The following is a 23,744-nucleotide window of genomic DNA, read 5'->3' as shown; positions in this document are numbered from 1 at the left end:
AAAGTTTTTCCACAGTGGCTACAAGGAAGAGGTGGAAGGATTGTATTGCAAAGTCCCCCCACTTTTGATATTGTAGCAGCATCCACCACTTCTCAAGAGGAACTCTGAACAATCCTATGATCCTTGGCATACTCTTTCTCTCTCAAATAATAATTGTAATAACAAATAAGCAAATTACACTTGTTCAAGCAAGAAGATTATTTTGTCAGAATTTCTAACATTGCTGTGGCTCGCAAAGAATTTGTTGAACAATGAATGAACTTGTTGCTATTTCTCATGTATGTTCCTGATAATAATGTATGCATGTCCCCCCTCAAAATGGGCAAGAAACACAAGGTCCAACATCAAAACATTGTACCATGCAGCAGCTGCTGAAGTTCTAGCAAATCAGGAAGGCTTAGGAATCTCAACCTCATAACAGCTGCCAGGAAGAAACACTGGGAGACCAAGCAGCCCTTGGGTGGGTCAAGTCCTCTCCTCTGTGCAACTTTTTCTCCATCTCCACCTTCTTCTCCCCATCCTTTCTAAACCCAGTAAAGCACAGGCTTCAACAATTCCACTCACCAAGGCAGGTGTCCTTTGGCAAGTATAACCAGTGTCCAGTTTTCATCCCAAGTTTGAAGATTGTATGGACAGGTGGAAATTGTCCCAGCGATTCAGCTTTCCCTGACACTTCTCCAGCTTCAAAGTTGGGAAGAAGACCGCGGGTGCTTGGCCAAGATGTCTGGAGGACTTTGGCCAAGCAGGGCCAGCCCAGAAAAACCAAGCAAAAAAACAAAACTCTGCTAGCTCTTTCATCAGAAAAGATAGACAAAGGAGAATTGGAAGGTGCTCAGGGTATCTGCAAACAATGGTTCCCTGGTGGCCTACAAACTGCTATCTCTGCTGATCATTCCCAGGATGGGAGAGTACTGAGAAATTGCTGCTGTAAAGCCATGGGAATTGTCATTTTAAAAGCAGCATCCAATCCAACACACTAGCCATTGGCCCATTCTCCTGGAAAGGTATTGGATGATGTTACTGGAAAGAACTCAGAGCACCTTTCAGCTGCCTAAATGCTTATTTATTCATCAGATTTATATCCCACTTTTTCCAATGAACTCAGGGTGACTTACATCATGGTAGGCATATCATGAGTGGTGCTGGTTTGGAGCCAGTCAGACTAGATGCCCCAGGGAAGCACCTTCTGACTCACTCTGTTTCTCTGTTTCAATTCTTCTCCTGCTGTACTCAATTTTGAACAGTAAGTAGTAGGGCTTGCCTGGAGAGGAAGTTGCTAATAACTATAACGTTTTGCTTTGGTCAGCAAGACCAAGCAAAAAATGATAACTTTTGGCTAGGTCTGCCCCTTGGGTAAGCAAGCCACACCTTCTGGGGAGCAACCAGCTCCATTCACTTGCCTGCCCTCTCCTGCTAGGTAGTACCAAGATATAATCCATCATGGGGTTGCCAGAAGACTCTGCTGGGGAGGAGGAAGTGGCTGTTTCTCTGGTGAGTGACATTTAGCATGAAGTAGCCACTGCCTCCATCCATTTAAGACTGCATCAGCATTTAGATCTGCTCTTTCCAGCCAATAGCTGAACTTCTATCCTCCTATTCCTCTAGACAAGACAGTAGAGAGAACTTTGTCCAGTCCACCAAATCCCAACTGCTGCACTGTCCAGAGAATAGCTGAGCAGGTGGAAGATTAGTTGCCCAACTAGGTGAATCAGGGACAGTGACAGCTTCAAGCAGCTAATAGCTACTTATCCTCATCCCATCCGAAGAGCAGAACAGGGCCCTTGAAGGGGACGTTGCCAACCTCCCCTCCCAAAACCCTCAAGAATATCAGCAAACACACAACAGGAAATACACAGAGTGGATGAAGAAATCTATACATTATTTAAAATTCTGTTCAATAAAATTAGGAGTTATAACATATCCTCTTACTCTAGAAATGCTGCTTATGTGAGGTATGTTTACCACATCACGTGAGTGGAGTAGGAGGAAGTGCCAAACTTGAGTGACAACCTCCCTTCACAGGGTTGTTGTGCGCATCGTTTCATAAAGACATTTCTCATCAGCCACGCTCATTCCTTTACAAGAAAGCAGCTCTCCCCCCATGGCGCGGAGCAGCAGTAGGAGCCCCCGTTTCCCCTGGCCCTTACCCTTCTTGTCCATGAGCCACATGAAGGCGAAGCAAGGCACGAAGCCGATGGGTCCCCAGAAGACGAGCAGGGCGATGTCCAAGCTGGAGAAGGCGAGGGCCTGGCGGGCCGAGTTCTGGATGGGGCCCCAGGTGTTCCACACCAGGCCCTGCACGAAGCCCAGCAGCGAGAAGAGCAGCAGCACCAGCCAGCGCCGCCCGTAGACGCGCCCCGGCGTCGGCGAGAGGCGCCCCGGATTCCCCACCGGAGACAGCCCTCGGCCCCGGGGCGCCATCCGCGAGGGGCCTGGCGCCCTCCGGGACTGCCCATGCTGAGGATACTGCTGGGGCACGGCGGGCGACGGCGGCGGCAGGAGGGGCTCCCGCTCCTCGGGGCTGCTCCAGTCTAAGCCCATCGCCGCGGAGACGGCGGCAGGGGACTCCCACCTGCCTAGCCGGCCGGTGTCCTAACGTAACCCAATAGCAGCCAGCGGCTTCGGCGTCGGCAGGAGGCAGCCCGGCCATAGGCCCTGCCCAGCCGCATGCGCGTTTCGTCCAGGCGGGCTTAGCCTGCCGCCCAAGCTGCTGTCGGCTCCGGGCGGCTCGTAGAGCAAGGAAAAGGCTGGAGGGGCAATGGGTGGTGGGCTAGAGCAGGACATGCCTGGTGTCTTCTTGGCGCTCGGCTGCTGAGCGAAGCACTGTCCACTGAAAACCGTAGTTACACGCAACAGGAGTTGGTCTAGTTGTGGGGGGCAGCAGTGTATCCACTCAAAAGGAAGGGTTAGCGACAGCAGAAACGGCTCTGTTCTAACTCTGGAATTAGAGACGATCACGCATTTTTTGTCAATACCAGCCACATCTCTTCCTCGTGATCTATTCCCTGAGGCTACACACACGAGTTGCGAGGTTGCACCCCTCACTAATGCATCTAAGTGCTCTTTTCAGTTCTTGTTCATGCATCATCATATTGATATCCCACATTTTTTTCTCTTGCAAAAAACAGTCTATATAGCCCTCTTTTAGTCCATTTTAGCTTTACAACAGCAGCCCTGTGAAGCAGATGAAAGTAGCCAAGTGAAGACTAGAACTTGGGTCTCCCTGGTCCCAAGCCCATGACTGTAACCACTAGACCACACCACATGTATGTGCATAAATGCCTGACCTCTCATTTTCTTTTCAGGCAAGTCCCTTCCAGTGTCCCTGACCAGAAGGCATGGTTCTAGGGTTGACCACTCACTACAAAAGTTAATATTTAATTCCCATCATTCCTCACCAGTAACTTAATTCCTCATCCTTGCATTGATTGATTTTTAGACGCTTGATAAGGGACAGCTGAGTCTGTAAACTGAATCAATTTATGGTGCAATCCTATGCAAGTTTAAAGAGGAAAAAAGGCCTACCACTCTCAGCCAGTTCTGCAGGGGCATGCTGGGAGGCATAGATTATTATTATTTTTTAGTCTAAACCATGGGATGGCACCCTGAAAAGAATTGCACAGAAATGACATTTAGGTTTATTTGTGGTATTATTGGGCATGACACATCATACATATGTGTTTATGTTAAGTAAACATGAAAAAATCAAACTGTTCTTCCAAACAGCCCCTAGTCTTTGGTAATTCGTTTTGTTACATTGTAATCCGCTTAGAGAGCTCTTGGAACTAATTAACTGCGTAATATAAGTTGAATAATAAATAAACCCCAGTCCTTGGGTTTAATCACTCTTTTTGCCTCCTAAGGAAGGCTTGCTGTTGTTGTGATCGCCCTTGCATTCATCACCTATCTACTGAGAAAACCTGGGCTAAAAATTTCACACTCCCATCGCCCTAAATTTCCAGTCATTTTACGAAGACGACATACTGACAAGTAAATGCCGGAGAGGGGCTCCTGAGGGACAGGAGTCCTCGCGTGACCCCGAGGACGGGGGCACCGACCAGCTCCTATGTCTTCGCAAGCGCGCAAACAACAACAAAACCTCGTGATTCTGCTTAAATAGCCTCTCACATGATCTCGGTGAGGGGCGGGCAGACGATGGTGACGGCAAAAGGTTGAGCCGCTGGGTAAGAGGAGGGGATTGGAGCGGTTTCTCTTTCGGACCAGAAAAGATTGAGAGGGGAACAATGGCAGAAGGAATGGGCGCAGCTTTGGACCGGCCACTGCCTGGTAGGTGCGCCTTTCAGTGCCACGATGGTATGACCCTTGCGAGGACATGCAATCCATAGGATTGTCCCTAAGTGAGTTAAAACAAGCACATGGATCCCTGGAAAAGTTTGCAAAAATGCCGCGTGGTGCCCTCCCGAGCCAGTGTGCAGCTACAAAAATACCTCACTGAGTGAAAGGGAAGTGCTGTCTTGCAGCTTCACTGCTTCTGCTACTTATCTCTGTCTGTCACGGCATATAGTTGCGACTGATGTGAGCTGAATGGAGAATGTGCATAAAAAGGAACAATTTTGATCAACAGAAATCATGGAGAATATGCATGTATTCGAAAAAAGAATGGGAAACTGTGTGTTGAGTCATGTAGGACAATGTGCATATCACATACTTTGATTAATTTACAGTGTGTCCAAATGGAAAAAAAATATTTACATGCAGAGAGTTGCATCTTCGGGGCAGCATAGAAATGAAAATAATGATAGTATCTGGGCAATATGTGAAATATTCTATGCCACCTGATATCATTTGGAGACTTCTATACAGTATAAAATGATTGGGTAATATGTAAAGCCACATACTGGTGCTATTCATTTCGACATATTCTCCATGAAGTCAGGTAAATGTACACAAGGGCTGATTTTACTCAGTATACTCTTGTACAGTGATTGCTTTTATGTGCATCCTCACGCTGACACATGTAAACAAAGGTAATTTCATCAGTCAAATCCATTCATTGGTATCCTCACTGCCAGTTCACTCACTGTTTAACAATAAAACACAGTAATTGAAATACCTTCTGATACCATAGTGCATTTTGTTTTGCAGTCTCCTTCCCCTTCTTCTGAAAACTGGTGCAGGGGCAAAGCTGATGGTTACATTTGAGGCTGTTTTTATTCCAGTGTTTTGGTCTTTGAGAAAATACATAAGGTTGTGTTTTACATGTTCTCTGTTCCCTTTGAAAGAAGGGGCAAGGGTTGAACTGAATGAGGTTTATAGCTAAAAACTAAAAATGTTGACCTAAGTATATGTATAAGTTCTTTCTGATATTTGTGTTCAACTGAGCTATTGCACAAAATTATGTTTTGCAATTTTCTTTGGACATTGAAAATGTATGAAGATTTAGTTGGAATCCAGGCTTTAAATGTCTTGACTGTGTTACCACATTTAATTTTGACATTTTAATATGGAGAGAATGATCCTATGGCCCCTGAACATTGTTGGGCATGGGTGCATAACATAGTTCAGATTTTATGCTGTTGCTTTGCTTGCCCCAGGACTCCATGCAGGTCATTTATCCAGTCCAATTGTCAGTGGACTTTATATTATTCGACAATAGAGAGGAAACTGCCTCACACTTGTCAGGCCTTTGGTCCATCTTGGTCAGTATTGTCTAGCACTCTAACTAGTTAGCAACTTTCAAACAATAGTCTTTCTTAGTCCTAATGAAGATCCTAGGGATTGCCTTGCAGACCTTTTGCAGATAAAGCACATGCTCGACCAGCGTAAGAAAGTGTAGGTGGCAGCTTGTGTTTTACAATCTTATGTTAGTAAGGGCAAAAAGTGGAGGCTACTCCACTAGTCCACATTAGCTGGGGAGAAACAGATATTGAATTTGATAATGCAGATTGAGGTGAAAAACTAATTGAAGCTGATGATGTCTGAAGAAGTGGTCTGCTTGCAGCCTGCATACCACAATTCCTTTAACATTTTCTAGCTGCTGTTATATATCTGCATTAATCCTTTTGCCGCCCAGCACACATCCATGTTGATCTGAATGTTAGTCTCACTGAGATCAATGAGGCTTTTTCTCATTTATTATGTTTAGAATCTGTCTTTAATGGAACCCAAGCTGGTATACACAGGGTTTCAAAATGTTCTCTCACCCAGACCTAGCTTAGTTTAGCTTTAGACCATTTCCCTAGTTTATACCTAACCAACAGTATGGTCTTACATGAAGTGAGGTATTCCTAAGCTCACTGGGTTGAAACTAGTGTCCCTTCTATAAACAGAATGACTTCTTCCATTTGTGGAAGGAATTGAGATCCAATGGAGAACTCCTTATATAGCTTCCATATAGCCTGAAGGGCCTCATCCTGCCTAATCTTGGAAGCTAAACAGGATTGGACCTGGTTGAAATTTGGATGGGTGAGCTAAATGTTGTGAACCACACAAAGAGCTTCAGCTATGGGTGGTATAGAAATGTTAGTAGCAGTAGTGATGATGATGATGATGAGATGGGGTAGGAGGAGGCAATTTTCATTTTTGTCTGTAGTGCCGTCCCTTTATATATTTATTTATGAAATTTGTATACCATCCAATTACCTGCATCTCTGGACGGCTAGCAGCATAAATAAATTAACGACCCACTCTGGCTGCAAATACAATATTAAAATTCAATATTAAAACATATTAAATACTGGTTAAATAAAAAGGTCTTAACCTGGTGCCAAAAACATATAATCATGGCGCCAGGCGGACCTCTTTGGGGAGCACATTCCACAGTTGGGGTGCCACCGCAGAGAAGGCCCTCCTCCAGGTACTCTGTCTCCTAACGTCTTTCACAGATGGTTCCCGGAGGAGGGCTTCTGTTGTCAATCTCAGGGGGCAGGAGGGCAAATAGGGAAAAAGGCCTTCCTTTAGGTATCCTGGTCTCAAGTCGTTTAGGACTTTGTAGGTAATAACCAGCACCTTGAATTGAGCCCGGACTTCGATGGGAAGCCAATGGAGCCAATAGAGGACTGGGGTTATATGAGAATAATAGGAGAATAATATATCCTTTATCTTCTCTTCAACTTTTCATGGGTCTGCAAGGGAAAGGAAGAAACATTGAAATCCCCCCATCCTCTAAGCTGAGTTCTGCTCATGTGAGTTTGGGATTCAGTCAATGGGGTACATACGAACTGACAGCGAGCATTATATCTCTGCAGCATTAAATGGAAGCCTCCTTTCTATCTTCTTTTCTACTTTAATAATACTGACAGTTGCTCTTCAGTTTCATCTTTCCATATCACTGTGTGGTTTCATAGGAAAGAAAAGTTCTTTTATGCTTTTCTTTTCCAGTGGTTTAAACCCAAATAATCTTTTAAGTAAATAGGAAACGCTGTTCATTTCATCATATTGTATCACTAATAGCCTACTGTTTTATAAGCTGTTTTCATCATAGATAAATAATAACTTGTATGTGTGAAGCAGTAGTTTAGTCTGCTGTTTAGTCTGCTGCTGTTGAGACTGTGGTGCTAGACATGCTAGATTAGAGTATAAGCCTCATTGAACACAGTGAGACTTGCTTCTCAATAAACATGGATGTGTCTCGGTTTGTTATTAATTTATTAAGTGTTGGCTAGCACTAGTATGTCTTTCCCATGGATCCAACTCTAGTTAGATTATGGTGTTCTCTGCAATGTGTACATGTTCAATCCAAATTTATTTAAGGCTTTGCATTTGTTAATGGAATTGCAAGGAACTTATTGGTGCAATGCATAAACTCTTTGGTTCCATTGCATTCAGCTACGAGGGGCGTTCAATGTATTCTCGGTATCAGCATGAAGAAAAATACTAAATTGAAATAATTTTCATTTTTCAATGTAATCCCTCATAACTTCAATACACTTATTACATCTAGAAATTAACATTTCAATTCCCTGTAAAAAATACCCTTCCTCCTTGTCTAAAAAATGAGTGTTAATTGCCACCTTGAGCTCTCCATCATCGGAAATCGCTTTCCATGAAGATCTTTTTTTAAATTTGGGAATAGGTAATAGTCACTGGGGGCCAGGTCCGGGCTATAGGGTGGTTGGTTTATTTCTTTGGAATCACAGTCTCGCACAGCAGCCTTCCAAACACGTGCTGTGTGAACAGGCGCATTGTTGTGAAGAAGCAACACACCTGCAGTCAGTTTTCCCCACCTTTTTTCTTTAATTGCTTCTCTTAAATTATGCAGAGTGGTTGCATAAGATGCTGCATTTATGGTTTCACCTTTTTTCATGTACTCGATCAATAAACTTGCCTTTGAGTCTCAAAACACTGTAGCCATGATTTTTCCGGCTGTTGGAGTGACTTTGAATTCCTTTGGAGGGTCAGCACCTTTTTTATGCCGCTGCATGGACTCCTGCTTACTTACAGGGTCATAGTGATGAACCCAAGTTTCATCTCCAGTAACAATCTGGTCGAAAATACTTGATGGATCTTTACCACAGAGCTCTAAAAACCCTGCAGCACTCAACTCACACTTGTTTCTGAGGCACCATGAGCATTCGTGACACCCATCGTGCACAGACCGTTGAAAAATTAAGATGGTCATGAAAAATAGTAAATATGGTACCAACGGATAGGTTTGTCTGCTAAAATTTTGATTTTTATTCGGGCTTCTTCCAATACAAGTTTCTCCCTTTTTTTCACATTTTCTTTCGTAGGGGCAGTAACCAGCCCGCCCAAGTGAGGGTCGTCTTCATTGCTTTCTCTGCCCCTTTTAAATTCACTTGACCACTTTTGAACAATAAATAATAAAGGTGCAGAGTCCTGGTAAACGGCCACCATCTCTTTGTGAATGATTTTGTGAATGATCCTTCACTGAGGATTACTAGGGAACTAATTATCACACTTATTTGAAATTTTGCATGTATACCCTCAGATAGTGTCACTAGCTAATGAAATAATTAAATTACCCACATCAATGGCAAATCAACCCGATAACAAGACTACATTGACTGCCCCTATTGCTATTTCAGTAATTTTTTAGATTATCTAAAGCTGGATCCTGTTCTCACCAAGCCAGTTACTTGTTTAAAAAAAAAACAGGCTCTGGAAAACCGTTTCTTATATCTAGTAAATCAGTAAGGTAGAAGAGAAACAATGTAAATATGAGCATGAGACTAACATGAGCATCTGTACATGCCCCATCATTTAGACCAAACCACATTTTAAAAAAAAATCAGGCTTTATATCCCTTCAAGCACATTAACATAGTAGCATAGATTTTAAATATTTTGTTTATTTAATTAAAATCATAATTGCAATTACAGTATTTTACATCCCTGTGTTTCATAGTGCCCTGGCGCCAAATATATTTTTTGGTGATGTGTCATTTCCTTCTCAGCTAATTTAGCACTCTGTAGCATTCTGTGTGAATTTGCAGGCTGTAGAGCCATCTAAATTAGTTAATGTGGAGGAGTGGCACATTGTTGATAAACTGTTGGAAGCCAAATTAGTTTTATCTTGCAGAGAGCTGATAGCATTATTTTACTCTTGGGACTAATACTTCTCTAAATATGCTAATTTCACGTTTATTCTTGTTGGGTGTCATTTTTTGTATTCTCATCTTTGGTACTGTAATATTAATAGAAAAAGATGTCTGCTGCTTGGTATGCCTTGCAATGTAGCCCCTGAGAAGAATTTTGCTAGAAAAGTAAATTGCATTATCATAGGCAGGTAGAAAAAGAATGATTTTATACTTCCAAGTTCTGCAGACCTTGGGTTTTTCACTGTGACATGAGAACCTTGGCCTTCTCAGTTGCTGAAGGAAAAACAACCCAGGGTTTGTTGTTGGGTTAATGATCTAAACTGGGTCACTGTCAGAGGGATATTCATAATATATGTTTGTATCCTGAATTCTTCACCACCTGTTGTGCCCAACCTTAGTGGTCATAGATCATATTTCTACCTAGTTGCAAGGTACCTTGGAAGCAAACACATTCACAGAAAATAAAAGATGTCTGTAGTTTATTCTCTTCAGAGAAGGATAAATTACTTCTCTTTGAAGAAGGGTTGATGTACATAGAAAAATGCATATAATTGCTTGTATAAATTTAAAATACTGCTTTTTCACACTGATTGAATTGCAGAGTTACTTCCTGCTCTTATTCCTACTCAAATGCCATCTGACAGTTTTCATATGAAGAGCTGTACAGATTTTTCTAGTGAGATGTTTTAACAAAATCTAATTTCATTTGCCTTAAGCAAAAGTTTAAAAAATATAATGATGGAGAATGCTACTGATCACACACAGATTAAATTGTGTACAGAACTGAAATGCTAAATATTTACACCTGAATACCTGTTTGGATCAATGAAAACCTGATCTTGCAACATTTTAATGTATTTACTTTTTCACTCACCTTTTCCCAGACACTCTGTGCCTTTAGAAAGCCCTCATGGTCCTATGTAAATAATAGCTGCTAATTAACAAGCAGAAGTTAATCAGGTACAGCTTTTCCTTGTCTGGGTAAGAAATTATGGGGAAAAATGCACCTGCAGAATTTATACAACTGTTATAGACTCTGACCAGGGGAAATGGTGACATTGGGTAGCAGTGTTGTATAGTAGTTAGACTGCAGGACTGGGTCTTGAAAGATCACAGGCTGTAGTCCCCATTTGGCCATAAAGGACTCCGGGTGCCTGAGGCAATCACTGACTCATAAGATGGTTGTGAGGTTAAAATGAAGAGGAGCATCATGGAAGTTGCTTTGGGTACCTTGTAAAAGAAAAAAGGCAAGTTGTACATGTAATATATAAGAAGAAGAAGGAGAAGGAAAATAACAGGAGAAAAACATATTTCTTCTTATTGCATTTGCTGATCTCACACTTCTGGGGAGAAAGAGGCAAGTGTGAGTGGAAACTGGGCCAGCCTTAGGGATGGGTGGTTGTTTGGGCTCTGGGCTAAGAGGACCACCAACCTGAGCTCAGCAGCTGTGTGTGTGTGTTTCTTTTTAAATATACTGTTTGCAGTGACCTAGGGTGACAAAAATCAAATGTCTGTAACCTTTTTTTTCCAAGGTTCTACTTATTGTTTGAGAGTTAGCAAAAATAATCTTCACTCAGTTAGCTTGAAAGTATGTGTCTTTTGCCATTTCCGCTTAGATGTCATTTGAATTAGGTAAAAAAATAAGTGGAACACAGCTTTGTTTTGAAGTAATATTACCGAGCACTTAGCAGCACACTTCAGACTGTAAACAATGTAAGTTCTATAGAAATCCTAATAAAATAAAGCTCTAAGCTAGGTACTGCTTTTATTTATAACTTTATTATTTTTAAGTATAAGAAATATTGGATATCCCAAAATAAAGACTGTTTCCCAAAAGATTGGGAGCTGCAACACAGCAGAACAAATATTAAAAGTAAAACCTACCCTTCTCAAATTGAGTGGGCCACCAAGTCCTCCCTCAAGGTGGGTCTTTCCACTGGGACACCTGACTGTTAGCAAGTTTATTTGGGTGCCACATGAGCCTGTGTTGCCCCTCCTTTTTCATCTGACACCTTTGATTTAGTCCCTTTGTCCTGGTCAGATCACTGCTCACTGATGGTAGCCCTTCCCTATTAAGGAGGTTTGCCTGCACAGACTAAAGGATTCAGATGGGGAGGGGGCTCTTCTGGCTGATATGGCTGTGGAAGCCCTGCTCAGTTTTGGAACACAGAGATGAGTCAGGCAGTTGACATGGCTGGTCCTGAGCTCCCTGTCTGAACCTGTCTGTACAGTACCATGATATATTCTGGAGCTGAAAGCAATTAAAAACAAAGCAAAGCATGAGTGGCAGTTCCTACTGGATACAGTCAAGCCCTCATATGTGCCTATAATCAGGGATATTTAGGGATAGTGAGTAGAACAACAGCAACAACAAAATTCACTGCCTCTGCTTAATTGCCACCCAGTGGAGCTTTTTAGGTCGTCTAGGGCTTATTACATGCTGACCCAAGCACATCCTAGACCTGTCTGATGGCTTCTGTAATATATTTGCTCTGTACTTTCAGGACAAAACATTTTGTATCTGCCAGAACTTAGAAACTAGAGTTAGGGCAGTTGAATCAAGTGAGGTATCCAGAAATGTCTGGGCAAGTTTTCTTGATTGAGTGTCAGTTGTTACAGCTTGAGAACATTGACAAATGTTCATGTAACTGCTTCTGTATTGGATTGTTGGCCTTTTTGTTAATGAGTGGAATAACCAGCTGGGCCAGAGAGGCTATCGGTGCCTTCTTGTGTGAGAGAATGGTCCTATTCTGACAAAGATAGTGATGTGAAGAAAGCCTGTCTAGATGCAGAAAATCTTAACAAGTTTAGTCTGGTGGTGAAAGTTCCTGTCACATCCAGAGTTCTTGATCAGATGGTGAAGAACCATCTCCAGGTACTCTTGAATGAGACCAATTATCTGGACCCATTTCAGTCAGTATTCAGGCTGGGTTTTAGCACAGAAGCAGCTTTGTTTGCCCGGTATGATGTCTTTTGTTGGGAGAGAGGCAGACAGATAAGGATCTTGGATACTCCTGGATCTCTTGGTGGCTTCTCATAGCATCAGCCATGGTATTATTCTGGAACTACTGTCTGAGGTGAGAGTTGGGATACTGCATTGCAGTGGTTCTACTCCTACTTGGATGGCCTGCTTTCACTGCCTGCCTATACACTTCTGAGTCTGGTTCATACAACATGGGACCAAAATACCTGATGGAGCATCTCTCATGGTACCTATACATTATGATGGGTCCGAGTGCCTCCTCTGGGTGCCTACTCTGAAGGAAGCTTGGTGGATGGCAACAAGGAACAGAACCTATTCAGGGGTGGCCCCAAAGGCCTGCTGCTACCAACACCATACATTGCCCCATGGTGAAAAACACTTCTGGCAGTGCAGTCATTTAGATTAAGAGTAGAAACAGCAAGGATTTTCCCTTCTGTTTTCATCCAAGCCCTGAAAAGTTAAAAAAAAAAGAAAGAAAGATCCCATCTCCCCTTCTTGCTTTTATACTTCATAGAGGGCTCAAGGGAGAAGCAAAGATCTTTCACTTTCAAGGAGCTTCTGAAAAGAGCAGAAGCTACTGGAGTGACACCAACCATTTCTGCTCTTCCTCAGTTCTTTATGCAATACCTGCTGCTTCCTCCTGGTCTCAGCATTTGCAAGAGGAAAAAACTTTTTTGATATGCAAAAGGATGAGACATGAAGAAGAAACACTTGCCTGTTTTCTCATCCTCCAAAATTTTCTGCATGACTATATATCTTTCTCCAGTGCTTGCTAAAGGTTTGATAGGAGATGCCAAACTTTTCTGAAATGTACAAAGCATTGAAGACAGAAACCAGCAGGCATCTTTCCTGCTTTATGTCCTTTGCCAATTTTTTTGCAAGTCAACAACGTTTTCTTCCTTGTGTCCTCTAGCTGTTACAGAGGGAATTTGGGGTCAGGATAGAACTAGTGGAAAAGACAGAAATGTTTGGCTGGTAAGTCAAACTGATATGTGTTGACCTCTGGATAGTTGCACCCATGTGAATTTATCATTCACAATCTTTCAGTTGGTTTTTAGCAATATAGGTAGAAATGCTTCTATTTCATATGAGGCACATAAGAGGTACAAATAAGAATGTTAACAGCTATTTTCATGGAATTGTATTTCTGTGTATCAAATTCCAGATTCTTATGGAGAATAGGTTGTTGATTTACCTGTCCAATCATCTTTTCCAATCACTTGACAATTGCCAAGGGCCACTTTTGAGATAGGAAATGGTTAGCAAACTTGAAAGTCTAATAAAAACATACTTCAGAGAGATTTTTTTAAAAATGTGACTTATATGTTGCATTTAAAGAAAAACAATTGTACATGCATGAAAATTCATTCACTTGCACAAAACCTCTTTCTGTAGCAGCCTTCCCCTATCTGTCATTCTCTAATATTTTGGACTATGACTCATGACCACTGTTCTTAAGGCTGATAGGTATTAAAGTCCAAAACATCTGGAGGGCACCAGATTGGAGACAGATCACCCCTTTCATTATTACAGAATGTTGATATGACATCCATTGTGCCTGTGGACGATATTTCATGCTACTAATCTAAAAAAGGGGTAGGCAGTGATATCCCCAAAGGCTTGTATTTTGCCATGCAATGCTACTATTACTACCAACATCCTGAAGTACACTAGAATTTGAAAGGGCCCTTCTTGGGTAGGTGCTCCCAAGTTCTAGAACTCTGTTTTGTGGGAAGGCCATTTGGTCTTGATGATATTTCATTAGCATTTTGTAATTTACTTTGTATTTTATTGCTGTTAGTTGCCATTACAATGAGATCCCATTGCAACCATATGACAAACAGCGCTTCAAGCATACAAATTAAACAAAGGACCCAGTGAATGACTAGTAGCCATTGATAGCCTTCTCCTCCATAAATCAGTCCAGTCGCCCTTTAAAGCTGGCCCAGTTGGTGGCAACCACTATACATTGTGGTAGCAAATTCCATAGTTTAATTCTACTTTCCATGAAGAAATCTTTTTCTCAGTACCACCATACATGCTGTGGTTCAGTAGAAAGCCAACATACTTTACTTTTACTCTCTCTCCACTAACATAATGTTCATCTGTAAGACAATTTAACTAGATTACTGCTGATTTTTCTATTCTCCATGCTTGGACAGCTCTCAGTGAGATATTATGGAGAATTCATTCCTGCCACTATGGAAACATGCTAGGGTGGGTAGACCAACACTGAGGGTCAGATTACTTTTTTGATTTGCATGTTTTTGTATTCAGGTCTCCACCTCCTCAACATCTCCAGGAAATTCACCTCACATTATTAGAATCATGTTTCCATAGTTTGTTCAGAAAGGCAAAAAAGCCCTGATTCTGGAGCACAGACAATGCTTCAGACTGTTCAATTAATTGTTGAAAATTGTGCAGAACCAGGGAAAAGAATTTAACACAGTAGACTTTCTGTAGAAAAGTGGACTCTTAAGTTGTTAAGAAGTTAAATGTACTGTCAATTATTTAGAATAATTTGACAAATTAGAAGAATTCATTAAGTATCAGCAGTTGTCTTCTGCCAACATACCCCTGCTGATTAAGTATGTAGTTTAATTAGGAGGTTTTAGAATTATTTTCCAAAGAAAGAACCAGTCTTACTAAAACAATACCCTATTTTTAGAGTGAGCTATATCCAACTGGTTTTTTTAAGATGCATAATAATGGATCAGCCTAACATTTTGGGCTGGGGAAAACCAAGTTTAAAAAAGAACTGTTATGATTGTTAAAACAGGAGACCGACCGACCGACCGACTGACAGACTGGATGGGGTTGGATACTATGACTTCATTTGCATGACACAGCAACCCATCAGAGGTAGCTGGCCACAGAGGGCGGTTGTATCATGCCAAGCAAACCCAATCCACTTGATTTTTTGACAAGCCACTCAGAATCCATGGGCCTTCGTAGGGGTTGGTTAACCTGTGTTAGGTTGTCATGTCATCCAAACCAAGGCAACCAGTCCTACCATGGGTTGTGGAAAGTGGAGAGCAGAAATAAGCAAAACAAACAAAACTCTTGCCACCATTGACAGATTTGCCCACGTTGCTGCTAGTGACAGGCAAGCAGCACATTGGAGGGGCTGTTACAGGCTGGCCACCTTCTTTCCATTATTATTATTTTAGTGCCAAAAATGCATGCAAGTTTCATTTTTTCGTTCATTCAGCGGGACTTGTGCAACTGCAGAAGTGTGCAGTTTAATGGGTCCAAAATAGGAACTCTGGCTGCAGTGTCCTGCAGCAAATACCAAACACAGACATTAACAGAGAGAGTCTGCAAAAAGGTCTTATTTAGTTACTTTGGATTCCCTTGACTGCTGTCAAAAGGCAACAAAAGAAAAGCCACATCTTGCAAAAGGGGGTGGTGACTTTTTTTGTCACTTTGCAATGAGATCTTCAGGGCTTATATTCTCACTGTTCCCTCTTTTACTTCCCTTCTCCAAGTTTCCTGATACCTACTGTAAGATCATGAAGCCACCCCAGTTCGTTTTTTGACAGGGGAAAATGCAGTCATGAATCAAGGGACAGCTGCCAGGGAGTTTAAGAAAAAAGAAAGCCTTTCTTCCTACAGCTGGCAAAAGGAGATTGTGTAAAGTGGTGAGCACAGCTTCTCAAAACTGAAGCCTATGAAGGCATACTTGCAAACTACCATTGTAGGGATTTGATCAAGATTGCTGTAGATATGCCCCAAGAAGACATGGGAACTGATTCTGAGTCAGGTGAGGAGGGGCAGGTTGAAGTTGCTGTTGAAGTGAGGAAGCTGGAGACCAGGGAGAAGAGCACTTGCACCAAACACGCATGTTGCTTGAGCCATCTAAGCATGCAGTGTACTGACTGCTCAAACAGAAATATAACCGTTGGGCGAGCAGTTTGTGGTTCTCCAGATGTTGCTTGATGGCAACTCCCATCAGCCCTGGCCAGCACAGACAGTGATGAGGGGGCAAGGGATCTGGATGCTCACAAGGGCCCATCCCTTTTGTAATTACAGGTACTAGTATTTTACAAATGTAAAATATTTGGATAGTGAGGCTGTGTCTGTAGAAGTCTATGTATAATTATACATAAACTATACTCATGGATAGTAGTTTATTTTTCTGTACATAAAATATACGCGTATGTGGGTACATAGTATGCTTCTTTGTAATAGATTGACTCAAATATGATGTAGGAAAACAGTAGCACTTTATTATATTCCATTTGTGTTTTATTTTTGCTTTTTGCCTTGTGTTGATTTTTGGGGGAAAAAATCCCCCTTGGTCCCTACCATTATCCATCTACCATATTGGAAAATAAAAAATGACGACATTGCCTGTAATCTCTGGTTGCAGGTCATCACAAAGATATGCTCAACAGCATCCAGTTAATAAACTCTTCTGAAAGCCAGCTTGCCTGTACGTGCAGCTGTGTGTGCACTCGTTGCTCACAGCTGGACATACATCTCTGTCTGATCTGGCTTTCTGTGTGTTCAGCCTGTTGCCTGATAACCCGCAGATTTCCCTTTGCCAGGATAAGGAGCAACATAAGGCAAGGAATACAGCTCCCGTGAGGCCCGCTATGCCTTAGACAAGTAGCATAGCAGAGGGTAAGGCCGGGGGCTAAGTCTCATCCATGCCTTCTCAATCTTAGAAATGTCACACTGTCAAGTGGTCTGCTGCTCATGAAAGAAAATCATAAAAATAAAAGCTGACCTATAGAACCACCAAATGAAAGGCAACCATTAAAAGGGGAAAAAAGCACAGGCCCTTGCTGGGTTTTATTCATTTAGAATGAAGGAGCCGGTATCTTTGGTGAATGGCTCAAAATGTAAGAATGCACACCCTTGTCTTTAAGCTTTTTCTAAAGAACACTTCATGTTTATGAACTTATTTGATGAAAGAGCTGAGTCAAATTCCCACAGATGTCTATGAAAATTTCTGTACTAATTTCATTGATACTTAGGAAACTGTGTTCGCTCCCCTTTATACCAGGATTGGGGAACCTCAGGCCCAAGGGACAAATCCAGCACTTGGGCTGGGGGCCAGTGGTATCCAGTGGGCATAGCCATGCCCATCTGCAGCTATACTGCCCATGGAGGCCTGGTGGGAACTTTGCCCCACCCTTCCCAAAGGCATTGCTTCTATCCGTCCTAATGCTGAGTTACTTGGCTATAAGAACTACAGTATGCCAATCATGTTTGTATTCTTTTCCACTTTTCAATAAGTGAATGCCTTTTTATATTTTATTGCTCTTGTTATATTAATCATTTTATGCTGCTGTTTTAGCAAATTGTATTTTATACTCTAGGCTTTCAAAACCTTACATTGTAAACTGACTTGAGGAGGCTATTTATAAATAAATAAATGCAATAAAAATACCTACCACTGTATTTCCAGGTACAATGGAAAGTGCTGCTTTATACCTCTTAAAGACTTGAAGGATGTGATCCCAGAATCTCTGAATGACTTTCTGTTCATGTATTAACCTGTCTTTGTGTAGACTGAATATAGCAGGGATGAGTCTTACATGTGGTCTTGCTGATGTTGTTAGATCACAGCTCCTATCAGTCCTAGTTAGCATTGCCATTAGTAGGAGATCATAAGGCTGAGTTCAGACAACATGACAAGCCATGGTAGGTTTTTTTCACCATTGTCGATCTGTTTTCCAAACCCAGTCCATGGTATTTTACCATGGCAGATTTGGTCCTTAGAAACCAGGAAAAAAAAGTTTCTTTCAATGGTTTCTCTGTACCACCATGGCTTGCAGTGTTGTCTGAACCCAGCATCATAGCTTTCCATGGTCCAGGTATGCAACTACCAGCCAGTTTTCTGGAAACAGTGGGAACTGTTTTGGGCCAGTGGCAAATATTCCTTTCCTCATCATGGTTCTTGAGTGGGTGGTGGTCAATCACTTCCTGGCACTCTTGGATGAGACTGATTATCTGGATTCATTTCAGTTTGGCATGGAAACAGCTTTGGTTGCCGTGTATGATGACCTATGATGAGAGAGAAACCAAGGGTGTGTGACCTTATTCTGAGGGAGTGAGGGGCACTGCATTGCAGTGGTTCTGCTACTACTTGGGTGGTAGGCGCCAGAAGATGGTACTTGGGGGATATAGCTCTGCCTCTTGAATTCTCTAGTGTGGGGTTCCCTAGGCGTCAGTCTTGTCCCACATGCTGTTTAACACCTACATGAAACTGCTGAGTGCGGTCACCTGGAGTTTTGAAGTGCATTGTCATCAATATGCTGATGATACGCAGTTCAGTTTCTCCTTCTCATCTTCAGCAGGTAGGGCTGTGAATGTGCTGAATGGGTGCCTGGCTGTGACAATGGACTGGATGAGGATTAACTGAAACTCAGTCCAGACAAGACTGAGATGCTACTAGGTGGGTGGTTTTGACCAGGTGGAGGGAATCCAGCCTGTTCTATATTAGGTTGCACCCTCCTTGAAGGAGCAGATTGTAGCTTGGGGGTGCTTCTTGAGCCATCTTTGTCACTTAAGACCAAGATGGCTTTTGTGGCTTTGAGCGCCTTCTATCAGCTTTGGCTGGTGGCTCAGCTATGCCCCTGTCTGGACAGAGATAGCCTGCTATCAGTCATCTGTGCTCTGGTAATCTCTAAACTAGATTACTGCAGATTAACTATGAACTTGTTTTTGCTCTATATTCACTTAGCATCAAATGTAATAACTTTTAGGAGCCAGATGGAGAATATTCTGTTCACCTGGACATGTAATGTTTTTGGCGCTGCTTGAACTACTGCTAGCTCAAATGTCTCTTTCTGACTTACATTAGTTTCATTTAATTTGATACAGTTATTGTTACTGATTTTTAATATGTTTGAGGGGCACCTTATTTTTTTAATTGAAAAATGAAATAGAATTTTTAAGCAAAGAAAATGTTGCAAAGCACCATGCAAACAGAATGAAAGAAGGTTACTTGGTGTACAGCTTATTTTTATTTTTTTTAGTTTAATCTTTAGAGCAGTTTATGATTAGAATCAATATTTTTTCTGAATAACACTGAATGAACTGTGAACGAACAAAACAAATTTCTTCATCCTTTTTTAAAAAACATTTTATTGCATTCTTGTTGGGGTAATGAATCAGTGCTGGCAGACTTTTCTAATCTATAGCTGCAGTCTGGTGCCTTTTATCTGAACTGTTATATTTGTTTTAAAAAAGAATTCCCTCCTCTTAACATGTCCCTTTAGGGCACTTGATGCAAACCTGCAGAGTTTATCCTAGGCAGCCAGCATTTCAGGTTGACCATTTCAGTGGGCCACAGAAAACTCAGGGTTAAACTGAAATCTAGGATTAGCATAGTCCTTCATGTGGCATACTTGTCTTTTTTAAACTGAAAGTAAAAAGAAAATTTTAAAGCTGTCTCCTCACTTTTTACATTGCAAAGAATATTTAATTAGATAAAATTGGTAGCATCAGCAAATTCTGCCATCTCCTGACAACACCCTGTACTTTTTTCTTTTTAAAGGAAATTTTATCTGCATTGGGAAGCTGTGTTCTGCTCCCTCCCCTTCAACAGAATTTAGTTCATCACAAAACATGTCCTTTGAACATTCGTCAATTAGGAGATTTGTGATTAATGTCAGACTAATTCTAAATCGCTAGGGCTATGCTGCACATTAGGCAATCATAAATATTTACCAAGATATTTTGTATTCTGGAAGTTAATGTGCTTCTTTGAATTCTCATTTAGCATAAAAAATGACCCTGTCATGACTGCAACAAAAATGCAACGAAACAAAGTGTTTGAAGTGCACTGTGCAGAGGGGACAACCAAGCTTAGCCAGGAGAGTGTAGTAATTTATGTTTTTGATGCTACAGGTGATGATGAATAACTTTTCTCACTTGACTAATATGTTATCAAAATGTGTTTTTTTTTCATGCTGTAGGTGATGATGTCAAACCCTTTACACCAGAGCAAGCCAAAGAAATTGTGATGTCTCTTCAGAAACCTGCAGTCTTCTGCAACATGGCTTTTGATTGGCCAGCTCTTCACTGGAAAGTTGCATATCTGGCTGAACTATTGGCTGGAAAGAGAATACGTTTTAGAATAGGAAAGAAAGAGATGGACACAGGTAGAAGAAGATTACATGAACTGTAAAATGTTCTTCACTTCTCCCTGCATTGATATTTTTATTTTACTTTTTAATATTTGCCCCTTCTTTTAACCATGACAAGATCTATAAGAAGCCCCATGGTCATACTAAATTCCTTAAAGGCCAAAGCCAAAATATCATTATAAAATAACACTTAAACATCATGCAGACACAGAACAGCAACACATACCAATATCAGTTGTTAGTGAGTTCTGGACCAAAGATTGCATTGTAAAATAAAGTCTAAGTGATAGTCTTGCCCTAAAGCACTCTGGGATAAAAACTGTTATGTCTAATTCCAGTAGCATAGGAGATAGCAGTGTTGTTGACAAGCTTTCCCAAGAGGATTTCCAAAAAATCAATGCTATCAGAGAGTCCTACTCCTTGAACCCCAAAATCTAACTTTGCATGGTAGGGGTATTTGGGGCAGGATCTTATTTAATGACATAAACATATATTGGAATTCTTACAGGACGAGAAATTCTCTAAACCAGCTTTCTCCAAGCTGTTGTCCATATGATGGGTCTATAACTTCCATGATCCACAGCTGTTGTTGCCATGGGGAGTCTGGCACATCTAGAAGTGGAGGTGGCTGTTCTAAAGGATCCTGGAAGTTAAAGCCCTGACGTATAAAAACAGTGTCTTAAGTTGTGTCCATAAAATAACTAGTCACTACTAGAGTTCTTTCAACATGGTCGTAATGTGTTTCCTTCACCCGTGACTATTTTACTAACTGGGCTGCTCCATTTAGCACCATTCTATATTTATGTCGGGTATATTTATACACATAAATAATACTAGATTATGTTTTATGGTACATCCACAAGGTGTCTTCCTTCATGGTACATAATCACTGTGAAAGATTATGGCTTGTAGATCTTCTTTAAGACATACTACACTATAATTATGTATATAAATATATTGTGCATAAAAGAGTGAAAGCAAGTGTCTCTAGAAAAGTAGGATACCTTTTAGGATCCTACCTTTAGGAAAAGTAAGATACAGAAGTCATCTCTAAAAATGCCAATGGGAACTGTGGAAATTCTATGCAGAATAAGTATAGCCAGCCCTCCACATTCATGGGGGCTATGGGAGCAGGACCCCATGAAAGTGGAAAAAGTGCAAATATCAAGTATTGCTGCCCAAACTCACCAGCACCACCTCCTTGCAGCAAGGAAACGCTGGAGGGATTTCCCTCTCTGGAAGGGTGGGACAGGAAGGCATGCTTTGCAGGCCTCCCCCCCATCATTTCCTCTCTCTCTCTATGGTGATTCTTTGGAGGCTCGCTCTCTCTCCCCTTTGGCTCCTCTCTCTGGTGATGGCAATTTTCCACAGTGGCTTTAAACCATAGATTTTGTGGCAGTTCATTCATAAGTATGGGCTGTTTGCATCTTGGACGTTCATAACTTGGGTACTGCCTGTGCACATTTAAAAAAAAACATATTTTCATCAGTGATATAAATTTCAGCATTTTCCCTCTAGGTTCTGATATGGGAACACAGACTGAATCTTCTTTCTCTCACACTCCCCTAAATACTATGCCCACAGTTTTGTGATTGTGTGTTGCAGTACTGATAGCTACAAACCCCAGTGTTTTTAATAGCAGGTGGTAGCTTGTAAGGCTGGCTTTCCATTTGCCTTTCATTCCCACCATTGTTTGGAGACACAGAATGAATGGGTTTCTTCTGCCTCTGTCCATGCTCTGCTAAATCTGTTCCAAATGAATTCCCAATCCTCTGGAGCAAATTTGGGGGTGCAGGGATAAGAATGCTCTTAGGAAGAAGAAACAATTCCACCAAATGTGCCCATTCCACTAGTGAAGACAATGGTTTCCCCTGTACCAGTGCATTGAGTTGTGAATGAGAGTGTGGTGAATAGTGCTATAAATGACCAGCCCTAACATCCAGTGGCATCTTTCTTAAGAACTGGAAATGAGGTTTGATACAGACAGTAAGGAGAACAGTGGAATTTTCCCATGGATTTGATACCAGCTATCTGGTAATAGCTTTCAGTCCTTAAGGATGGACCCAACTCAGGGGTCTAGATCTTGAGATCAAGGCTTTGTGTGTTTTGTCATTTTTTTACTTGAAAAATCAGTCTCAGGGGCAAACTGTTTTTCTTGAGGCAGTTTGTGTTAAAAGAAGTTGAAGATCTCTTGTGTGGGAGACCCTTTCTTGGTTCTTAAGTAACAAGAACTGTCTGCAACCAAAAAAAGGAACCCTAGAAAAAGTACAACTTGGCTTAACTAGCACACTGTATTGCCTTGTCATTCTTGTGAAAGATTTGTTTGCCCTGTTGGTTCCTTTCATTCTTTCCCCTTAATGTGCTGATGTTTTCAGGATAACTTCATTTTTCTGATTTACTTATTCCATTATCATCGGCTGATTGTACTGGTGATAGCCTTTAATTATTCACTATACACCTAATGAATAATTTTGTATTCCTTGCTGAATCAGAGATAAATCTAAGCCTTTTCTTTGAGGATCATGGAACAGTTATACAGCCTTTTCCCCTATAACTTTAATAGTGAGAATTTCACAAAACATTATCCTATGAGAGATCTCCTGTTCCTTGATTTTTCAAATATTTGCTCTGTTAATCTTAGGAGCAAGTGATGTCATGAACAAATTGTTCTTAAAAACAATTCAGATATTTGAACCACTTTTAATAGCAATTCATCTCTGTTGTTTAATTTTCTTGCATTAGCATATGTTCTAAGAAAATGAGGTACCTTGCATGGTTGTGTAACAAGAGATAGCGCTGAACTATAGTATGCAGAAGAAATTGGGTGCAATATTTTAAAGCCTGATTCATGCATGGCCAAGATATATAATCTTTATAGTTGGTGGTGCACAAGAGTGAACCTTAGATCTTGCTTGCAACAGAACTTTTTAAAAATCAGATGGATCCCACCTGCGGGGCCTTCTTACATAGAGCATATTTCAGTTGTACAGTCAGTACATCTGTGAACTAGTACAAGACTGTGTAATCTATTTGTGCATGGTTTTCACATTTGGAGTGCAGTGAAGCTTTCTGAGGGAGATCTTTTAAGAGTCCTGAGCTAAATGTCGTACCAGGTTTGTTGCCTGTTCCTTGTCAGTAC

General features: G+C 41.3%; 2 protein-coding genes across 5 annotated transcripts in view; one reads left to right on the top strand and one right to left on the bottom strand.

Annotated features, from left to right (window-relative positions):
* SLC49A4 (solute carrier family 49 member 4) overlaps window positions 1-2,601 on the bottom strand; it is a 117,775-nt gene extending 115,174 nt beyond the window's left edge. The window contains exon 1 of the mRNA XM_044438508.1: window positions 2,148-2,601. Within this exon, the coding sequence (XP_044294443.1) occupies window positions 2,148-2,541 (394 nt within the window). The 5' untranslated portion in view covers window positions 2,542-2,601. The remainder of the gene's footprint in view (window positions 1-2,147) is intronic.
* A 1,593-nt stretch (window positions 2,602-4,194) lies between these two features.
* The window catches only part of HSPBAP1 (HSPB1 associated protein 1), a 56,640-nt gene continuing 37,090 nt past the window's right edge, over window positions 4,195-23,744 (top strand). Inside the window, exons 1-2 of one of the 4 annotated variants that reach the window (XM_044438367.1) lie at window positions 4,195-4,287; window positions 20,435-20,620. In XM_044438367.1, the coding sequence (XP_044294302.1) occupies window positions 4,245-4,287; window positions 20,435-20,620 (229 nt within the window). In that variant the 5' untranslated portion in view covers window positions 4,195-4,244. The other 3 variants (XM_044438370.1, XM_044438368.1, XM_044438369.1) reach the window with 3 other exon arrangements.

This window comes from Varanus komodoensis, unplaced genomic scaffold, assembly GCF_004798865.1.
Source record: "Varanus komodoensis strain SLA01 unplaced genomic scaffold, ASM479886v1 scaffold32, whole genome shotgun sequence".
Classification (NCBI taxonomy): Eukaryota; Metazoa; Chordata; class Lepidosauria; order Squamata; family Varanidae; genus Varanus; species Varanus komodoensis.
Note: the sequence above shows the minus strand (reverse complement) of the source record. Positions and strands in the feature narration are given on the sequence as shown.